Source organism: Larus michahellis, chromosome 8, assembly GCF_964199755.1.
Source record: "Larus michahellis chromosome 8, bLarMic1.1, whole genome shotgun sequence".
NCBI classification, from domain to species: Eukaryota; Metazoa; Chordata; class Aves; order Charadriiformes; family Laridae; genus Larus; species Larus michahellis.
This window is the reverse complement of record NC_133903.1, coordinates 5,846,636-5,864,908: the sequence shown is the minus strand read 5'-3', so window position 1 is coordinate 5,864,908 and position 18,273 is coordinate 5,846,636. Positions and strand designations below refer to the sequence as shown.

Sequence of the window (18,273 nt, the reverse complement as noted above, 5' to 3'; positions counted from 1 at the left end):
AGGCAGCATGTGACTGCAGGTGGGGCAGGGCGGAGCAATGAATCACTCTTTTGCTTTTCCTCTTTTCACTTCTTGCTGTTACCTGTCCGGTCCCGGCACTGCGCGCTGGCAGGAACCCGAAATAATCGACCTGCCAGCCAGGGCGATGCACAAGAGCCTGACGGAGACGTTCGCTGCCGCAAAACCCACCGGCTGACCCAGTTCTCCAGGAACGATAACCAAGGACGGTGTTTGGGCTGAGAAATCCTGCTTTTCTCTGCCTTTTATTAAGCCACGGGTTTTTGTTGGTTCGTTTTCCACTTTTTATTTCATCCGGTATTATCGTTGTCTTGAAAGAGCGGAGGATGAGAAGAGCGTGGAGCCGGAGGTAGAGCACCTTCCCGGCGGTGCACGTGCGCCCGGGGCCGTCTGTGCCCCATCGCAAAGCCCCGGCCGTGGGAAATTCCGGGTTTTCCTTGCCCGGAGCCCTCTCTCCACGTGAAGCCGGGAGCAAACAAGAAACCAAATCCTCCTCCCCGGCGGAGAAGAGCTCCAGCCTGGCAGGAGCCGGCGGAGAAGGGAGAGGCGTGTTTCCCCAGCTGCGCATTGAGCCGGGGAGGGTGAAGCAAAGCAAATTGTGTATTTAAAGACTGGGGAATAATTAATTCCTTACTTATTGTCGACATCCGGCGCTCGCTGGGGGCACAGAGCTCCCTTGGGAGAGGGTAGCAGCGTGCGCGGTCACCATGGCTTTCTCCCAGGTGCAGTGCCTGGACGACAGCCACGTCAACTGGAGGTCCAGCGAGTCCAAGCCCGAGTTCTTCTACAGCGAGGAGCAACGCCTAGCCCTGGAGGCACTGGCCTCCCGCGGCCCTGATGCCTTCTACGAGGTCCTGAAGAAGGAGAACATCAGGGATTTCCTCTCCGAACTGGAGCTAAAGAAGATCCTGGACACGTTGGAGACGTACGACCCCGGCTCCGAGTACATCCCACGCCATGGCAGCAGCACGGGGGAGAGCGAAGGCGATCGCAACAGCCAAGAGGACGAGCAGGACGTGGCCCCCTCCCTGGAGTACTGGCCCCAGAGGTCCGACCGCTCCATCCCCCAGCTAGACCTCGGCTGGCCCGAGACCATCGCCTACCGCGGGGTCACCCGTGCCACCGTCTACATGCAGCCGCCCATCGAGGGGCAAGCGCACATCAAGGAGGTGGTGCGGAAGATGATCTGCCAGGCTCAGAAGGTGAGGTGCGCGCGGGGACGCAGCAGGATTTGCCCCGGGCTGTTCTGCCAAGGGTAGATCCTAAGGTCCTGCTCAGCCAGGTAATCCCTGTCCCACAGGGAGCTCTGCCCAGGCAAAGGCATCAGGGTCAAGGGTTGGGGTTTTTCCGTGTTCGTTCAGTGTAATCAATATTTGGCGATCAGATCTTGCTGAAGATGCTGTTAGCCTGGTCCAATTGTACCTGGGAGCAACATGATTGCCATGATCCGTACGGCAGCATCATTAATCCCAGGGTCCCTGCAGGGCTGTGGGGAAAACCACCAGGCAGAAAAATGGGTTCGGCTCTTCCCAGCTGCAAGCCCACGGTCCCAGGCATCCCGCGATCGTTATTCCCAGAGCCCTGTGTGACTGCATGTGGCAACACGCAGGAACCGGAGGAGGCAAATGCCGCCCTGGGGCAAAGCGGCCAAAGCCACTGGTCTGGCGCTGACATATACGAGGGTCAAGCTTGGCCTGAGCTTGCCACGGTGCTCCAAGCAGGCCTCCTCCTGGCTTTAAGAGGAAAACGATGAGCTGATGTGCAGGACAAGGCTGGGGAGATTCCAAGGGGTAGCACATCTTACGGCAGCCCACCCTCTTTGGGGTTGGGGTTTGGGTTGAGACTTGTCCTCCCTGTGGCATCAAACGAAGGAGCTGGGGCAGATGAGCGATGGGGTCAGGCTGGTGTCATGGGCAGGAGGAGCAGGGAAGGAGGGAGATGATGGCTTGTGTTGAAGGCCAGAGTCGGTGGGAAGAGGTTGCTGGTATTTCCCACTCGCCCAGTTCCAACTGGGAAATGCAGGAGGGGTCAGTACTTGCTGATTTCATGGTGCTGGTTGTTGTAAGTCCTTTTAGCTCTCTCTGTCCACTCCCTGGAGAAATCCAGCTCCGAGGCAGGAGCATCCCAACCCCTGGGACGCTCCAGTGGGAAAATGGAGACTGCTCAGGTGGCTGTGGAGCAGGAGGAACAGGCTGGGATGCGTTATGTCCACCTGGCTCTGGAGACCCCCATGCTGGGACCAGGGATGGTGCTGGGGTTTGCAGACCCGGGCAGGAGAGAGGGAAGCATGGCGGCGTGCAGCCGTCAGAGCCTCTCCGGGACCAGGGGGAGCACAAAGAGCCCCATCTCAGGCAGGAAAACCGATCTCCCAGCGTGTCCGAGCCAGCCGGCTCACAGGGACAGCTGATGCAGGGAATTGGGGCTGCCTGATGCAGACAGGAGCCATCTCTGGCCACTGTCAAAAGTCAAGGTGACCTGTCCTTACCTGTGATGCTTTCCCCACCAAAGGGCTTTGCAGCGAGGGCAAAGGGAAGGGAGGCCCGAAGTCCCGTGGGATGGAGGATGGGAGAACTCCCCCACTACAAATAATGTCTCATCTTTGGGTCTTTCCGGCTGCGTCTCACCCAGGCTTGCAGCTCCTGCCTGGCTTTGCCTACTCACCGCTTCCCGCCTGCCCCCCCACAAACGACATCTCCTGAGTCATCCTACCACCCTCCTCCTGCTCAGCAGAGCCCGGCGGTTGAGTCAGGCAGCTGCCAGGCCCTGCTGCCTGCGCCATCCCCACCTCTCCTTGGAGCCTTGCCAAGCCGCAGGGACGTGGCCCCGCGGTTGATGCTGCCGCGCTTCTCACTGGTTCCTTGATGTCCCACGAGTAGGGCTGGGCTCTGCCTCCTGGTCTAGGTGGTCTCTGATGGTGGGATGAGATGTGGTGACACCACTGGTGGCATGCAGGAGCCTGCTTGGAGCTTACGGCACCCCAGGAAGCGTAGAGATGGGCGCATGCTTCAAACCTGCAGTCTGCAGGGTCTGGGGATGGCAGGAGTTAGAGGATCTGACAAGCGGGGTCCTTCCAGAGGTCTCCCACCCCATATACAAGGACCACAGTTACTGCAGCTTGACCTGCCCTCACGCAGCTGAGCCCAGGTGACCACTGGTGTGGGTGCTCCTAAGCGTGGGGATGCTGGGCTAGACCACCCTCCTCTGCACCCAGAGATTTCGGCTGAGGCTTAAGGTCTTCACGGCAGCTCAGAGATGAAAGAGTTTGGCTGAGGAAGCCGAGAGTGGACAAAGGGATGGTCTGGCTGCCACTCCATCAGATGTCGTGTAGGTTGGAGACACGCTTGTCCTTCCTGCAGCGTCCCTTGGGCCACCCTGTGGAAATCCCTGCCAAATTGTCCCATCCTGCCAGACAACGGCAGTGCTCTTCATCTGACTCTGAAGGAGCATGAAGGGCTTGGGAGAGCTTCGGTAATGCATCCCAGAGGGTGACCCTTGCTCCTGCCACTGGCAAAGATACTTGGTCTGAAACGCTCTCCAACACCAAACACTGCCACGTGGCTTGCTGTCTCACGGCTAGAAGAGCAAAGTTCACCCAAGAGACAGTCTGGCCGAGGAAAGTTCAGAGCCCACGTGAGCGCTGCTGGTGCCGGGTAGGCTCATGGCCGCTCAGGGCTGGGGCGAGGAAGCCAAGAGCTGAGATGTGAGGCCGCTTTGATGGGGCAGAGGAACCTACTTGCTTGCAAGAACAAGGCCAAACGCTGCTGAGTTCAGAGCTTCTGCTGTACTCTGCAGAGAGGCGAACCCAGGCGAGCTGGAGCAGGAGATGCAAACGATCCCCTCCTCTTTCTGGGAATAAATGGGAGAGAAGAGAGGCAGGATCCTGCAGCCATGTCCCTGCTCTCCCAGAATATCCCCAACTTTGTGGCCAATGAACAGAGGTAGTCAGGGAGGTGGTGCACCACCAGGCTTCACCCTGGAGACCTTCACCAGGCTTGGCCGACTCTCCCTCCATGCAGATCCCCTCGGGCTGCAAAGCCCACAGGATGGGTAGGGAGGAAGATGTCCCTCCTCTCTTCTGCCCTAGATTTTGGCTCCATCTGACCAGAAACCAGAGCAGGCTGAAAACAATGACCTTGGCCAAAAGCCACCGGAGACAGCAGTGAGCCTGACCTCCTCTCTGCGCTTGAGGTTCCACATTGGGGTTGCGGTGATATAATTACCCTCAGCAACTTCCAGCAAAGGTTGGGAGGCCCTATTAATTACTGTTTACAAAACCTTCTGCCATTCCTGGATGAAAGGGTCGACAGGGGAGAGCAATTATTAATGTTACTTGTCCCACCTCTCCCTCATCCCAACACGCTTCCTCTAATTGTGCCTTGGTGCCTGCCTAATTTATTAAATGCCCACGTGGTGTGCCCCAAAAGTCATTATCTGATGATTCAGAGTGAGCTAATAAAGAGCTGTAATTTCCTCTATAAAACATGATCCTGCAGTTTTTGCACCCATCAAAGCCATTCAGAAGGATCCCAACACCATTTGCCCAGTGTCCGAGGGGACGCGATGCTCACCGCTCCAAAGGGTGTCGGGATCAGGCACCTTGCACATCCATCGCATCCAATGGATCTTGGCAGCTCCTGGGACTCCGGGAAGAAAAGTGTCACCTGCTTGGGCACGGGGAGCATCTGGCTGTGATTTGTGGCTGGTCTTCTCCGCACCCTCTGGACGAATGGCAAAAGGATGGCGAAGTTTCCTGGGATGTCACAGCAGCCAAGCAGCTATGGGAAGAGACGTGGCTCTCCTACTGTCAAGAACCTCCCCGACACCGAGCACGCTGACACCAAGCATTGCCCTGGTAGAGGTAACAGGGACAAGGCTGCCAAGCTCGCTTCCCAGAGCGGGACGGCACGATTTCCTCCAGACACTCCCATTCCCCAGGCTGGGAAGTAAATACCACGCAGGATTTCACTTCTCCGGAGCAGACAGACCTCCATTCTTTGCAGATTAAACCCTGCAACCTGGGTTTGGCATGGACCCAACCGGTCCCAGCCGAGGTTCGAGCGTGGGCAGCCCAGTGGCAGATTTCGCCCCTGTGATCCCTGGGCAGTCACGGCATCGGGAGTGCTGCCAGCGCCGTCCTCGCTCTCCCGGCCCGTTCCGTGCCAGGGCAGCACGTTGGCACGCTGGCATGAGATCCCAGTGACAAACCGAGGCCGAGCCTGTCCTGCAGGCAAGACGTGGCGGGGAGGGAAGCAGAAGTGCTGAGTGGCGACAGGATGCACCAGCCGAGCAGGAGGAATCGGGTTGAAAATGTGGGCAAGCGGGTGAGAGCTGGGCTGCCTCCCCGCTGCCTCAGCCAGCCGCCCTGGGCGACTGCCTGCAGCATGCCGCCTGCTCGCCATCCCCCCGCGAGCCGTGCTTGGGATGGAGGATGTCACCGTGCCCTGCCTGCGTCCCTACAAAATGTCTTCCCATCTCCAGAGCCATAGCAGCAAGCCAAGGCCTTGGGAATGCTGGAACAGCGGTGGGAAAATGCCATTTTCCTCCCAAAATGAAGGCCAAAGCTATTATCCTCAACCTCCCCTGGAGAAAACACGGTGCGTGAGCAAAGTGACGTGACCATGGACACAGGGAGCGTCGGTGTCAGAGACAGGAGCAAAAACGTCTGCCACCAAACCCACTTCCTCGAGCCAGGGAGACACCGTCCTGGCTTAGGTGTCCCTCACCGGGGACTCATGGCAGACAGCACAGCTCCTCCCCGATTACTTGCTGTAAATGGAAAAGCCAAGCCCTGGGCTTTAAGAGTAGCTTTGAACTTGTCCCACTTTACATCGTTGGCGAGACGAGCGCAGCCCTCGCTGGGCAGCCTATGCAAAGTGGAGTTCTACCTCAGTTTCCCCACCGGTACAACAAGGATGTGCAAAACACATGAGTGGGCGACACAAGGGAGTGAGGATTTTTCCTTTCATGGCAAAGCCAGTTGCCAGCCTCTCAGGTGAGGACAAATGGGAATTCAGTTAAAATCAAGTGGCAGAGCCGTAATGTCCCCTCTCGCTCGGCTCGCTGGCACCTCCCGAAACACTCGTGCATGGCCGGGATTGGGGAGGTCGGGGTGGCATCAGAGATGGCGCGGTCTGGGGCTCCCCACGCAGCCTCGCTCCTCGCCCCATCGCCTGCAGAAAGGGAAGGGAAGAGTGTCATAGTGCACGATCCTGCTCTTAATTAGAGCTCTCCATCTCCTGTAGCGCAAAACTAATTAAAAGGCAGCTTGGTGCTTTGAGAGCCCAAGACTGGACGTGCTTGAGTGTGCAAGCACCCGGCACCGTCCCGATCCCTTCCCTCAGGAGGGAGGAGCATCCCGGGGTCTCCCTGTGTCACCCCATGGCGTGCTGGTGTCCTCCCTGGCTCGGCCACGAGCCGTGGCTAGCAGAGCCCTCCTAGAAGGGCAAAGAGCTGAGAGGCGCACGGCCTCGGGGCAAATACCCACCTCCCCCTGACTCAGGGCACCTTCCGGGAACAGCCGCAGAGACGGGGGCGCCGACGGCTTTCCAAGCATGGGACGATGACATGCCAGTGCCCTGACGACAAGCCGCTTTCCTGCGTCTCTGTTGCCACACGGTGTGGGATGGGGGTGGGGGGGCAGACGCGGCTGCAGGGCTATTGCAGCCCCCGGGGGCTGCACCGAGATGCTCGTCTGGGCTGCAGGCAGCTGCCTGCGCGTCTGCCTGCACGTCTCGCGCTGCGCCGCTGCTGCTCACCGTTGTGTCATGGACGATGCTGTCTCCAAGAAGGAGAAATCCACGGGCGTGGAGTGAACTTTGGTGCTTAGGCAGCCATGCCGGCAAAATCCCAGCGTGGCTGGACGCGGCACAGACTCATCTTTCTGTCACATGTGGGACTCGCCCCGGCCCCGCCATGGCAGCAAATGCCCTGGGTACAAAGGCAGCTCCGGCTCGCAAAGAACGGTGACGCCACTGAACGCTAATCCCTACTGTCACTGCACAGGGTGCTGGCACCGTCGTTCCGGCTCTGCTCCGCTTTCCTACAGCCCGGGAGGAAGGAGAGATGCTCGCAGGGGGTTGTGCAGCAGAAGCAGCACCCGGAGGGCTCCCGGCTGTGTAAGGACCGGGCAGCAAGACCGAGAGAGACGTCAGCAGCACTGATGATGGAAACACTGCCTGTCCCCGGAGCTCTGCTCCGGCCTCATGGTTCAGAGCTGACTTTGAAGGCAGCCACATCGCTGCAGGTTGTAGGAGCTGGGAGCTGCAAACTCCTGGCTGCTTTTAAGCAACCCCCTCAGCTCACACCAGGCCTGGTTTTTAAAAGGTATTAAAAGTCATTTCACCTCCTGAATGTGCCTCAGGCGTATCCAAATGCTTTCTACCGAGCTAAGAACCGTTTTTAGCTATTTTTTTAAGACTCTTCCTTTCAGTACAAGCATGCACGATATCCCCAGAGACGGCAACCACCGCATGCAGCGTGCCCTCGGACAGACGGACACATCATTGCGGCGCAGGTTTCCCCTCCTGGTGCTCCCCATGCTGGGGCCGCGGGCAGCGCCAATAGCAAAGGGACACCAAACTTCTCAGCCAGAAACTGGACTTTGAAATTTGCGATGTTTGTTAAAGGCAAGAAAGTTAGATTCACCCTCAGAAACCAATTTTTCACGAGTATATTGTGCTACAGGCCACCACCAGAGACCAAACCCGCCGTAGTGACAGCAGAGGAATGGGACGGGGGGTGTGTCCTGCTTTCCTCCCTCGGGCTGGCTGGACCAGGGGAAGCCTGGGCTCCCCTGCACCAATCCCAACCTCCTAGAGAGAGGACATATTGCTTCGGCTCTCGCCCAAGCACCGGCTACATCTCAGGGTTGTCACCCTGCCATGCTACCCAGACTCATCTCTCGTCTCCCCTCTCCAGGTCATCGCGGTGGTCATGGACATGTTCACCGATGTAGACATCTTCAAGGACCTCCTGGACGCGGGCTTCAAGAGGAAAGTGGGAGTCTACATCATTTTAGATGAGACCAACGTGAAGCACTTCCTTCAGATGTGCGAGCGAGCCCAGATGCACACTGGACACTTGAAGGTAAGGATGATCCGAAGGGTCCAGGGTTGGGTGACCTTCTCCATGGCAGGGAGATAATCAGAGCTGTCAGTTCTGCTCCCTCCTGTCTTGGGGCTTCCCAACCGCCAAACTTTGGGCAGAGCTGGATGAGTTTAGTCCATTTTTCCTGTAGCCAAAGCTGAAGGTGGTGCCCAAATCCATGAGCAGCAGGATGGAGGGGTACGGGTGAGACATGGGAATGTGGATTTCCCCCCAGCAGAGCTGGATGCAGAAAGCCCGGGGGGGCTGCTGGTACCCACCCAGAGCTGGCTTTGGGGCAGAGGGGTGTTTCGGGGAGCTGCGGCCCCACAAGGGTGGGCACAACTGAAGCAAAACCCAGGGCAAACCTCCGTGCTCAGCTCCTCCTGGTGAACAAGCTGGTGAGAGCGAAGGTGCGAGAGGCAGGATGCTCTGCCAGGGCCAGATCCGTGCTGCCACCAGCCCCACGCCTGCTCCTGCCCCAAAGGCAGGACCAGCAGAAGCAACCACTGGCCGTTCCCTTGCTTTCAGGCTTTCTCACAAGTCAAAGGCTGGAACTTAAAAAAAAAAAAAAAATAGAAATCAATTTTCCCTTTTTCCGGAGCCTCCACCCCAGCACGGGGCTGGGAGCGGAGCAGGGAGGCACCCACACTGCCCGCGGCCCCGGCAGCTGCCAAGGATGCCCTCACCGCTCTTGCCCGAACCGGGGGGCCATGACACCGGCCCCAGCTGGCAACGTACCGGTGGGAGCGATGTGCCCGCACACGCCACCTTCACCCAGCCCCGGAGGCGCTGGAGGCTGTGCGTGACGTTGCTCCCAGTGCACGAATCCTGTTTGAAATGAGGGAAGACGAAGCGGCACAGGGGATGCTCGGCAGTGTGAGGGCTCGGTCCCCAGCCCAAAGTGCCCCGAACCCCTTACACGTCCCTGTGCGCGCAGGGGGTGCAGAGAAAACCACCGTGCACCATGTTCATGCAAAGGTGGAGGCAGATGAAGGGTCGGAGGAGAGAGCGGGGGGTTCTATCAGCGTCAGGAGCAGCAGCGGGAGTGGGGACCCTCCCCCCAGCCACAGGACAGAGTCCCGGGCTCTCACAATGCTCCCATCGCCGGCATCGGATGCAAACACGTTGGAGCAGCCCCACAATTTCACTTCAGGGCTTGCAGACACCCCTCTCCCGGCTGTACTTCACCCGCCAGCTGCGAGTCGCTCGGCCTCGCCTGTTGCTTGGCAGAAAAAAAAAAAAAAAAAAATGATGTTTCTGCGCCTGACGTCACCCGGCCGCATGCGCTGGCTGCCAAATGGCTGGCGGGGAGGCCCGTGTCCGGGCAGGCTCGCCAAATTTGCTTACGGTGAGGGCGAACCCCCCCAGCTGAGCAGGAACACGTAGGAGCCACAACACCCTGGCGCCGAGCTGGAGCAGGGCCAGGATGCACAGGGGGCTCGGAGACCCCTATCCCAGGTAGCCAAAAGCACCGGCTGGCCGAGGCTCCCGCCTTCCCCAGCCACCGAGCCCGCCAGCCCTGCTTAATTGCTGCTCACGGCAATTAAAGCAGACTTAGCTGAGCTTTTACCCACTTCCAAACTTCCCGGCGAGTCTGGTATCCTGCAGACTGCTGCTGCTCCGAGACCAGAAAAGCCAGAGCTGACGCACACCGGTGTTTTCATGCATGAGCAGCCCGGTGGCAGGACTGGAAAAGCAGGAGAACATCTGCAGAGCTCGGCAAATGTCTAGAAGTTGGGATTTGCCGCATATTGCAGCCGATTTGCTGGCAGGGGATGCAGCAGGGCAAGAGGCTGTGAGGAAAGTAGGGCAGTGTCTGGGAGCTGCTTCGTAAGCCAGGAGATGCTAACGAAACGTACATCGTTATCTCCGTGCCTTTCGCGCTTCGCAATTAGCGAGCCGGCTTGGGCAAGGCGGTCGCTTCGTTGAGCAACGGCGAGTGTTTGGGGAGTGATTCACCCCGTCCCGGGCTGGGCAGCCGGCCACGGCGCTGGGCGCTCGCTTGCTGCGCGCTCGTCTTTGGAGAGATTAAATAAACAGATCTTACTTAACAGCAGCGATACGCCGGGAGCGAGGAGGAAGGGAAAGGTAACCGGCACCTTGCTGCCGGGGAGCTTCGTTCCTGCTGGGTGTTACCCCGAGAAAAAAAAACACGGCTGCTTCGTGCCTTTGCGCAGAAGTTCGGTTCCGAGCGGGAGAGATCGACGCCCTGGGAGAGCTGCGAGATGGGGACGCCCGGGATGGTGACAGGCAGAGGGCTCAGCCTTGGGGGCAAGCGTTACCCGGTGCGTTCCACTCTCCGCAGCCCCATATGTAGGGACAACACAGGACAGGGATGGGAATTGCCACCCCCACCAGCTTGCCAGCCAGCCCCCAGCATCCCCAGTGCTGCCCATGGACGGCCACTGGGGTGCTCAGTACTGTCCTACCCCAACCACACCAGGCAAAAAGGCGAATGCTAGAAAAAAAAAAAAATCAAATGCACGAAAAAACCCCTCAAACTTCTCTATTCAGTGCGTAGAACCTGCCTGGAAACCCTGTCAGGGAAGCCTTTGCTTTTGCATCACGCTGAAACCAGCATTGAATCAGCGTCCCTCCTGCCAGGCCTGTGGGAACGGGGACCAGGGGTCCCCAAGCTCGGCTCGCACCCAGGCTTAGGGCTGTGCCAGATCTCGGTCTACAGGGAGAGAGGAGACCTCAGGGAAGCAGATGAGGAAGGCTGGAGGTGGGGAAGACAAATACTTTTGGTGCTTTTTTTTTTTTTTTTTAAAAAAAAAGAAGCAAAAAAAAAAAACCAACCGTGGAGGGCATGACCTAGTGACGACACGGTGCCTTTAGCAATGGCATTACCAACATCCCGGCAGGAACAGGAGGAATGCAGGTGCTTTCATAAGAAAATATTTTCTCCCCACCCAAAGGAGACCGTTTGCAGTGAGAGATGCTATCTGCTCGGCTGCAAAAATGTGCTGGTGCCCTCCACGGAGACGCACCGAAGCATGAGCCAGACGGAAGACAAAAACCATTTTCCCAGAGCTAGGGCTGCCCCTTCGGACCCAGGCACCCCTCTCCTGGGCCACCTCTGCAGGGACCCGCTGCAGGACATCCCCTTTGTCCCTCATCCCTGGGTTTTGTTTCCTGGGGTTGAAAGGATGGTGCCCGACAGTCTTTTTTTCCCTCACCCACCCCTAAAAACAGGACTAGACACTCAGATTTAGGAGCGCAGCAAGGGGGAAGCCTGGTGGAGGACAAACCCCCTGCCATCAGGTCCACATGTGCTGTCCAAGGGTCACCACCTCCTCTTAAAACTCCTTGTACATCTCCCACTGGGAAGGAGGTGAAGAATCACCTCTCACATCACAGTATTTGCACAGATTGCAGGAGATGGAAAGTGTTTGGCAGCAGCATCACACGCTGCTCACCCACGGACACAGGCAGCGCCGAGTTCAAGAGGTAGAAAACACTGCCCGACACATGGGCAAAGCAGGAAATTCTTGAAGCCAACTCCGTGGTTTGCTGCGTTGCCTCCAGCAAGTTATTTTATCTTTCCATCGCTGTGGCCTCCTCTGAGCTGGCCATGAAGAGCGTTTCCCACTCCTCGGAGCAACTGTGGAGCATCCATGGGGGCATCGATGGAGGGGTGAATGATGCTCTGAAGACCAGCCCTTTGATCCTGCTCTCACTCACGCCTCTGCCTTTGCTTTGCAGAACCTGAGAGTCCGGAGCACAGGGGGAACAGAGTTTTTCACACGCTCGGCCACCAAGTTCAAAGGGGCTTTGGCCCAGAAGTTCATGTTTGTGGACGGGGACCGGGCCATGTGCGGATCCTACAGGTAATCGGCAGCATCTCCTCTTGCCCACCCTCCGGATGAGTTGGTCAAAGAGCAACACAGACCCACAAGGTCCAAGTCCTGGTCCCTGCCCAGCATGGCCCCAGGACCCTGTCCCAGATTTGCTCCCCTCCTCCTTAACTAGGAGATGATTTTGCAAGGCCAGCCTGAGGTTTGGAGTGAACCCAAGGGGTCCCCATCGCCCCAGAGCCAGGCCTAGGACACCCCTCCTTCTTGGAGGTGGTGGGACACACCAAGTGCTTTGCCAATGGATGCAATGAGCACAAGGAAAGACAAAAGCACCAAACCGCAGCCAGTCCTAGCTCTCACGTTGACCTCAGCTTTTTCAATTCAATATTTCCTACCAACAGTATTTTCCAACTTGTCCAAATGAAAACTTACTTTGATAGAAATAGATCAGTCTCAGTAAGCTTTTCAGCTCTAAAAGACAAGTTTCATAAACATGGAACCGAAACATTTCCTACTTTGTGGCCACAACAAAAAAATACGTCTATTTATGAGTTGCTTTTCCTAACTAACCCAAACGGAGAAAGGAAAAGCGGCCAAAACTAAAGTGAAAAACCAACTGGCCCACAGCAAATACCTTTTATTTTTACTTCAAGTTGCAGTGAGCTCATGACTTCAACCCTTCATTCTAATTTGGGATGAGAGCTATTTCTTCAATCTCATTATTAATGTTTACAGTGAGATCATGTCCCTGCTAGCACCATCAATCCCCCGGGGAAAGCCAGGGTTAGGGAGAGGCGTGTTATTTACCAGCGAGTGCTCAGAGAGTTTCCAATGTGTTTCTGTTCCAGCTTCACTTGGTCCGCGGCAAGGACGGACCGAAATGTCATCACGGTTCTCTCAGGTCAAGTGGTGGAGGCATTCGACAAGCAGTTCCAGGAGCTCTACCTCATGTCCAAGGGGGTGAGCCTCAAGTCCATCTCCATGGGTGAAGAGCCTGAACCTGAGCCCGTAACGCTGCCCTCTGTCGTGCCGGTGACCCCCGCCAATGCTGTGGTGAAGAAGCTGATAAACCCTAAATACGCCCTGGTGAAGGCCAAGAGTGCCGACCAGATCAGCAAGACTTCATCTGAGAACCAGGACAAAAACCAGAAGACAGACAACAAAGGCAAAGCCCTGCCCGAGGGCCAGGCAGGTGACAGGCACGGCGAGGGGGCAGACCTCTCCCTGCTCATCCACCCCGGCCTCCTGAATCTGGAGAAAGCCAACATGTTCGATTATCTGCCCACCTGGGTCGAGCCCGACCCTGAGCCTGGGAGCGAAGTCTTGGGTTACATCAACATTATTGACCCCAAGATAAAGAATGTGAAGCTCTCGCAGATGAACCGCATCAAAGTCTGTGATGTCTCCCAGGCCAGCGCCCAGCACCGGCAGATGCTGAAGAACAGGGAGATGGAGGCCAAGAAAAACTCAGACCAAGAGCCACCTCTGGTGTCCCCCTGCCAAAGGCAGATCCCACAGACTCCCATGGAAGCTCCTGCAGCCCCTGCTACCAGCCCCATTGAAGGTACCAGCTGGACAACGAAGCAAGCAGGAACATTTGCCCCTTCACCATTGGGCCACCACTGGAAGCCACCAGAGGAGACACTGGAGGGCATCAAGCCTCCGCTTCCAAAGCCAAGGACCATCCCTGTCGGTGTCCTTGTAACCAAAGTCATTACATCCTGTGACAGCGGCACTGCCCCAGAGGGTGACACACAACCACTGCCGACTGACCATGTGGGTGTGAAGCAGGAACCGGAGGAGAACCCCAATGGAGCTTCAATGGAGACCTGCCATCTCCAGCCAGACTGGCTGGTGGCAGGGCCACAGGAAGACAAAGGGCCTCCCTGCACCCACAATGGACTGGGAGAGGAAGAAGAAGAAGAAGAAGAGGAGTACATCACTCTCAGTGATCAGGAGAGCTACTCCAGCAGCTCTGCTGACCACAGCTACCGCCGCTCCAATGCCTCCTCCATCTCAGATGAGTACTTCGAGGTGAGGGATCGCTACGGGCCACTTCGGCGAACCAACTCAGATGTCACCCACAATGGGGAGATCCTTCCCATACAGAGGAAGCTCAGTGACCCTCACATCAGCCGGGGCACCTTCCTCAGCCCCCTGGGGAGCCTTCCATCCCTGAAGCATGTCCGCGTGGAGGACATGACCAAGAGGAGGAGCAATGCTGTGGAGATTAGGTGTGTGCTGCCCCGCACCATCCTGGATGGCAACAGCTCCTATCCCAGCAGTGCCGCACAGGTAGGACTTTTTGTTATAACCGTCCCTACGTTTCTCCACCCTACATAGGCTGCAAACCTGGAAGTGACCCAGCCACCTCAGCCAAGGCGTGGTGTCATCCCTAGCTTTGGTGTCGCGTCCTAGATGCTGAGATCAGATCTTCCCATACGGGAGAATAACACCCTACACGCAGCGATGGTTGGAGTCAGCCAAGAGGTGCTCTTGGTCGGGCAGGTGATGGCCATGCCACAGCTCTCGGTTTCTGGGAGTGCAATGGCAACGGCTGCTAAAGGGGAGGGTTTTGGGAATTAAAGTTTATTCCATGGCATCAAGCTGTCCCACAGCCATCAGCGGTGGCATCATGCCCAGCCAGGGACAGGCTGTGTGTGCAGGCGTGTCCTTCTCAGGCGTGTTTTCTAGCTCCTTGCAAAGGTGATTAGCATCAAAGTAAAAGCACTCGGACACATAATTAGGCAGAGCAAGACAGCGGAGAAACAGGGACAGCAACCTCTGTGGGCGAGCGTTGCAGTCAGCAGCTTCGTGGCTGATCCACGAGTGACGCCAGACCTTGTCACCCCACAGGGTGCACGCCAGCATCCCAGCCACGGTGGGAGCATCACCCCATCCAGGCAAAGGGTTTGCAGGGTCAATGCCCTATTTCCACACAAGCGCTGCAGACTTCTGCACCCCTACACCAAGCTTTTTGGTTTCTCAAGGCTCCCCACCCATTGTTTTCAGGGCATTGAAATCCTCAGGGCTAAATCAGCAGCTGAAATCACCGAAGCCACCTGAGGTTACCCCAGCTGAGCATCTAATCTGTGCTTACAGGGAATTAAATTTACTATCCCCGAGTCCACTTGCTTCTCCCTTCCCAGCCAGTGACACGGAGCACGGATTTACTCCTCGCACATCAAATATTCCCTCGCACCCTGTGGAGCAAGTAGCACTGAGCCCTTTGATGCTCTGTGACCCAGGTCCCGGGTCCCACCTTGCTCAGAGTGGCCAGGTACGCTGGTGTTCCTGCAGTAACTTGTTCTGGCCCTTTGATGAAAGGCAGATAATTAACAAACCATCAGGGTTAGGAAAGCCAGCACTCAGCTGATGGAAATGTGCAGAGAATAGTTTCTCCCATGCATAAAAATAATAAACCAAAGTAATCCTTGATTAACTCTCTAGAAACCTCAATCAGACAGGAATCACCGTCAGCCCCCACCAAACAATTTTATTCTGGGTCCATGTTTTTTATGCGCTGGCCCACAGCCCAGCATAGCCCAAAACGCAGGCGGAGACTCACTTAGGGCAAACATCATGGTTTCCATCACATTGAGAACACAGGACTCAAGTTATCCCTGGAGCATTGCCTTGCCTAAATTCATGCAGCCCTGCTCACACCCGGCTGCACGGTTAATAGAGGACAGTAGCATTGGCTGATGTGTGGCAGGCACAAGGAGAGCACCAGGGACACTCAGGTCCTCTCCTGTCCCTCTCCCTCCTGCAGAACCTCCAGGTCTGTGCAGAGAAGTGGTTTCCAGACACATCCCCCTCCCATTCATTGCTTACTGACAGGCAAAATACCCACCCTCCATCCTCCCATCCTCCACCAGCTCCATGTCCGCATGGTGGGGCCCTTACCTGGGTACAAGACCCTGCTGATCATCCCTGGCATGATGATAACGAACAGGGGCAGCATCTTCAGGTAGCTGGCCAAGATGGAGCCGGCCTTGGCGTGACTCAGGTTCTTGGCAGAGAGCGACCGCTGGACGATGACCTGTGGGAGAGCCGGGCTGGATGGCTGAGCGGCCACTAACACCTCCTAGTCCACATCAACCTCCTCCTTGCCAAACTGCATCTCAAGCATCCCCAAACTCTGGAGCTCTCGGGCATCGGACCCAAACACAATGTAGATGTGTACCCAACCCACAGGCTGGGTTTCTCTCCAGACCAGCAATGGGTTGGTGTTGTGCCATAGCACCACAAAAGCCCAGTGCAACCACAGCAGCATGTCCTCCTGCCAATATCAACTATTCCCCACCACCATCCTCTCCCCTCTTGCCCCTTCTATTCAATCTCCTCTCCAAAGAGTGCCCACAATAAAAGAGACACTGAGTCCAGCCTTCTTCTGCCACAACTCCGCCACCCACACTGCTCAAGCCATCACACCTCAAAGCCCTGGCCAAACCATGTCCATCCATGATACAGCCAACCCTTGGGCTTTGAGGCAACCTCTCTTAAATTGGCAACATCCGTAAGAAATGCCAACTTTAAAAGAGCCCAGATTCTCCCCAAGGCCTTAAGGAGAAGTGCTCAGCATCCAGTGAGATTCAGCGCTCCAGACCAAGCACTGGCTCATGCCGTGGTGGGCAGTGGGGACCAGGTGCCAGTTCCTGGGGTGGGATGCTCAGGGAAGCTGTGGTTTGACTTCTGCCCAAGAGCCAGAGCATGTCAGGAGCCACAGAATCCACCAGTCAGCTCAGTCACCATGTGCATCACATCAGGCACATGAGGACCTCAAAGGCAGAGGAGCTAAATCGCCCTTAGTCCTCCGCACCTGAAGACATCTCACACCTTAGCACTGATTTTCAGCAACATAGTTAAATCAATCTAGCATTACCTAAGCTAAACTGCTTTAATACGGCCCTGCTGGTCAAAGCAGGAGGTGCCTGCCTGAGGACCGGAGAGTCCATTGGGATATTCAGACTAAATGACTGAACACCGAGACGATGCCAACAGCTCAGTGGAGATGCAGTGCTGGCGGCACGGCGGGGGTCGCGGCCGAGGCAGGGCAGGTCGGTGCAGCCGGCTCTGCAGCCTCCCAGCCCCAGCTCGTCCTGCCATCAGCACCTGCGCTCGCTAGATCCAATCTCGCCCGGGTACGTCTGCACGGGGTGCAATCACACCTCCAGATTGCGGCGCAGACACACCCAAAGAGGAAGATAAATATCTGGTGACCACAGCCGTGCGTTAAGGCCTTACCCAGTCCAGAATTAAGATTAATGGTGCTCAGACCCAATCCAAATGTGTCTCTCATCCCAGCTAATCAGAGCCACCCCCGTAGTGGTGTTGCAGCTCACTGTTGCCTCCTGATCCCACCTCCTCTCACAACCCTCCATCCTTTCATCTAATCTTGGTAGCCACCTAATCCCACAGGTTGAGTCTGGGTGACTGAATGCTCTTTGGACCTGAAATGAGCACTTAGGTGATTAAGACGGGTGTTCAGGCTGCAGCTGGAGAAAAGGTGTTGAGTTGCCGCGGGCATCCTTGGTCCTGGATCTGCAGACAGCCATGACTTGACTCGGGACAGCCTCTGCACTGCCGGGGCTGCTCAGGAAGCAGCTGCTGAGATGCTGCCATGTGCAGGACAGTGCATTGCCAGAGCGAGAAACCAGAGGAGCAGCAATGGTTAAGACCTGAGGCAGTCTTGAACTGCCACGGGGTCTCAGAAGAATTTGGGCAAGAGACACACCAAGTGGCAGAGGGACATGTCCATGAGGACCAAGTCCGCGGCATGAATGCATGAAGGGGTTCTGTGCAGGGGAACAGCATCCTCATAGCAGCAGCAGCTCATCTCTTTTTCTGTTCTTTAACAAACAGGGGACACACATCTACCGCTACCGACCCAGGAACCCCACAGACAGAGAACAAGGCAAGGAGGTCTCCTGCTCCCCGACGCATGAGAAACCCCCCGGGGCCACCAAATACAGAGGGGAAGGAGCCGAACCCAAAAAGACCATTGCAGGCAGCCAGCCCTACTGGCAGAGCAAAGCCTTCAGCTCCAGCAAGCCCACGCAGCCCGGCCGCCTCTCACCAAGCAACCCCAGAGCATCAAGCAAACGTTTAACCTCCCTGCCGGAAAGCCAGAAGACAACCGAGGAGATGAGGACACCCCTCGGCATCCCGCTCTCCAAACTGTCCCAGTCCAAGCACCTCAAGAACAGGGTTGCGGGAGCCCCTGGTGCTTCTATTGACTCCAAAAAGAAGCCCCCTGAGACCACCGGCCAGAAGGACCACTAGGCACCGATGCAGGTGGACTTCCAGGGCGAGAGTGGTAGCAGAGCGTGCCTGGACCCCAGGCAACGCCATGTTACATGGGGCAGGGGAA

At 56.8% G+C, this 18,273-nt stretch overlaps 2 protein-coding genes across 3 annotated transcripts in view; one reads left to right on the top strand and one right to left on the bottom strand.

Moving 5' to 3' along the window:
- Nucleotides 1-18,273, bottom strand: part of SLC5A10 (solute carrier family 5 member 10) — a 39,828-nt gene that overhangs the window by 7,847 nt on the left and 13,708 nt on the right. For both annotated transcript variants that reach the window (XM_074599228.1, XM_074599229.1), the window contains exon 8: nt 15,807-15,942. In XM_074599228.1, coding sequence (XP_074455329.1) covers nt 15,807-15,942 — 136 coding nt within the window. The remainder of the gene's footprint in view (nt 1-15,806; nt 15,943-18,273) is intronic.
- Nucleotides 726-18,185, top strand: FAM83G (family with sequence similarity 83 member G). Its single transcript, XM_074599227.1, has 5 exons — nt 726-1,220; nt 7,936-8,103; nt 11,809-11,933; nt 12,749-14,195; nt 17,766-18,185. Exons 1-5 carry the CDS (start codon nt 726-728, stop codon nt 18,183-18,185), a joined length of 2,655 nt encoding a protein of 884 aa, XP_074455328.1.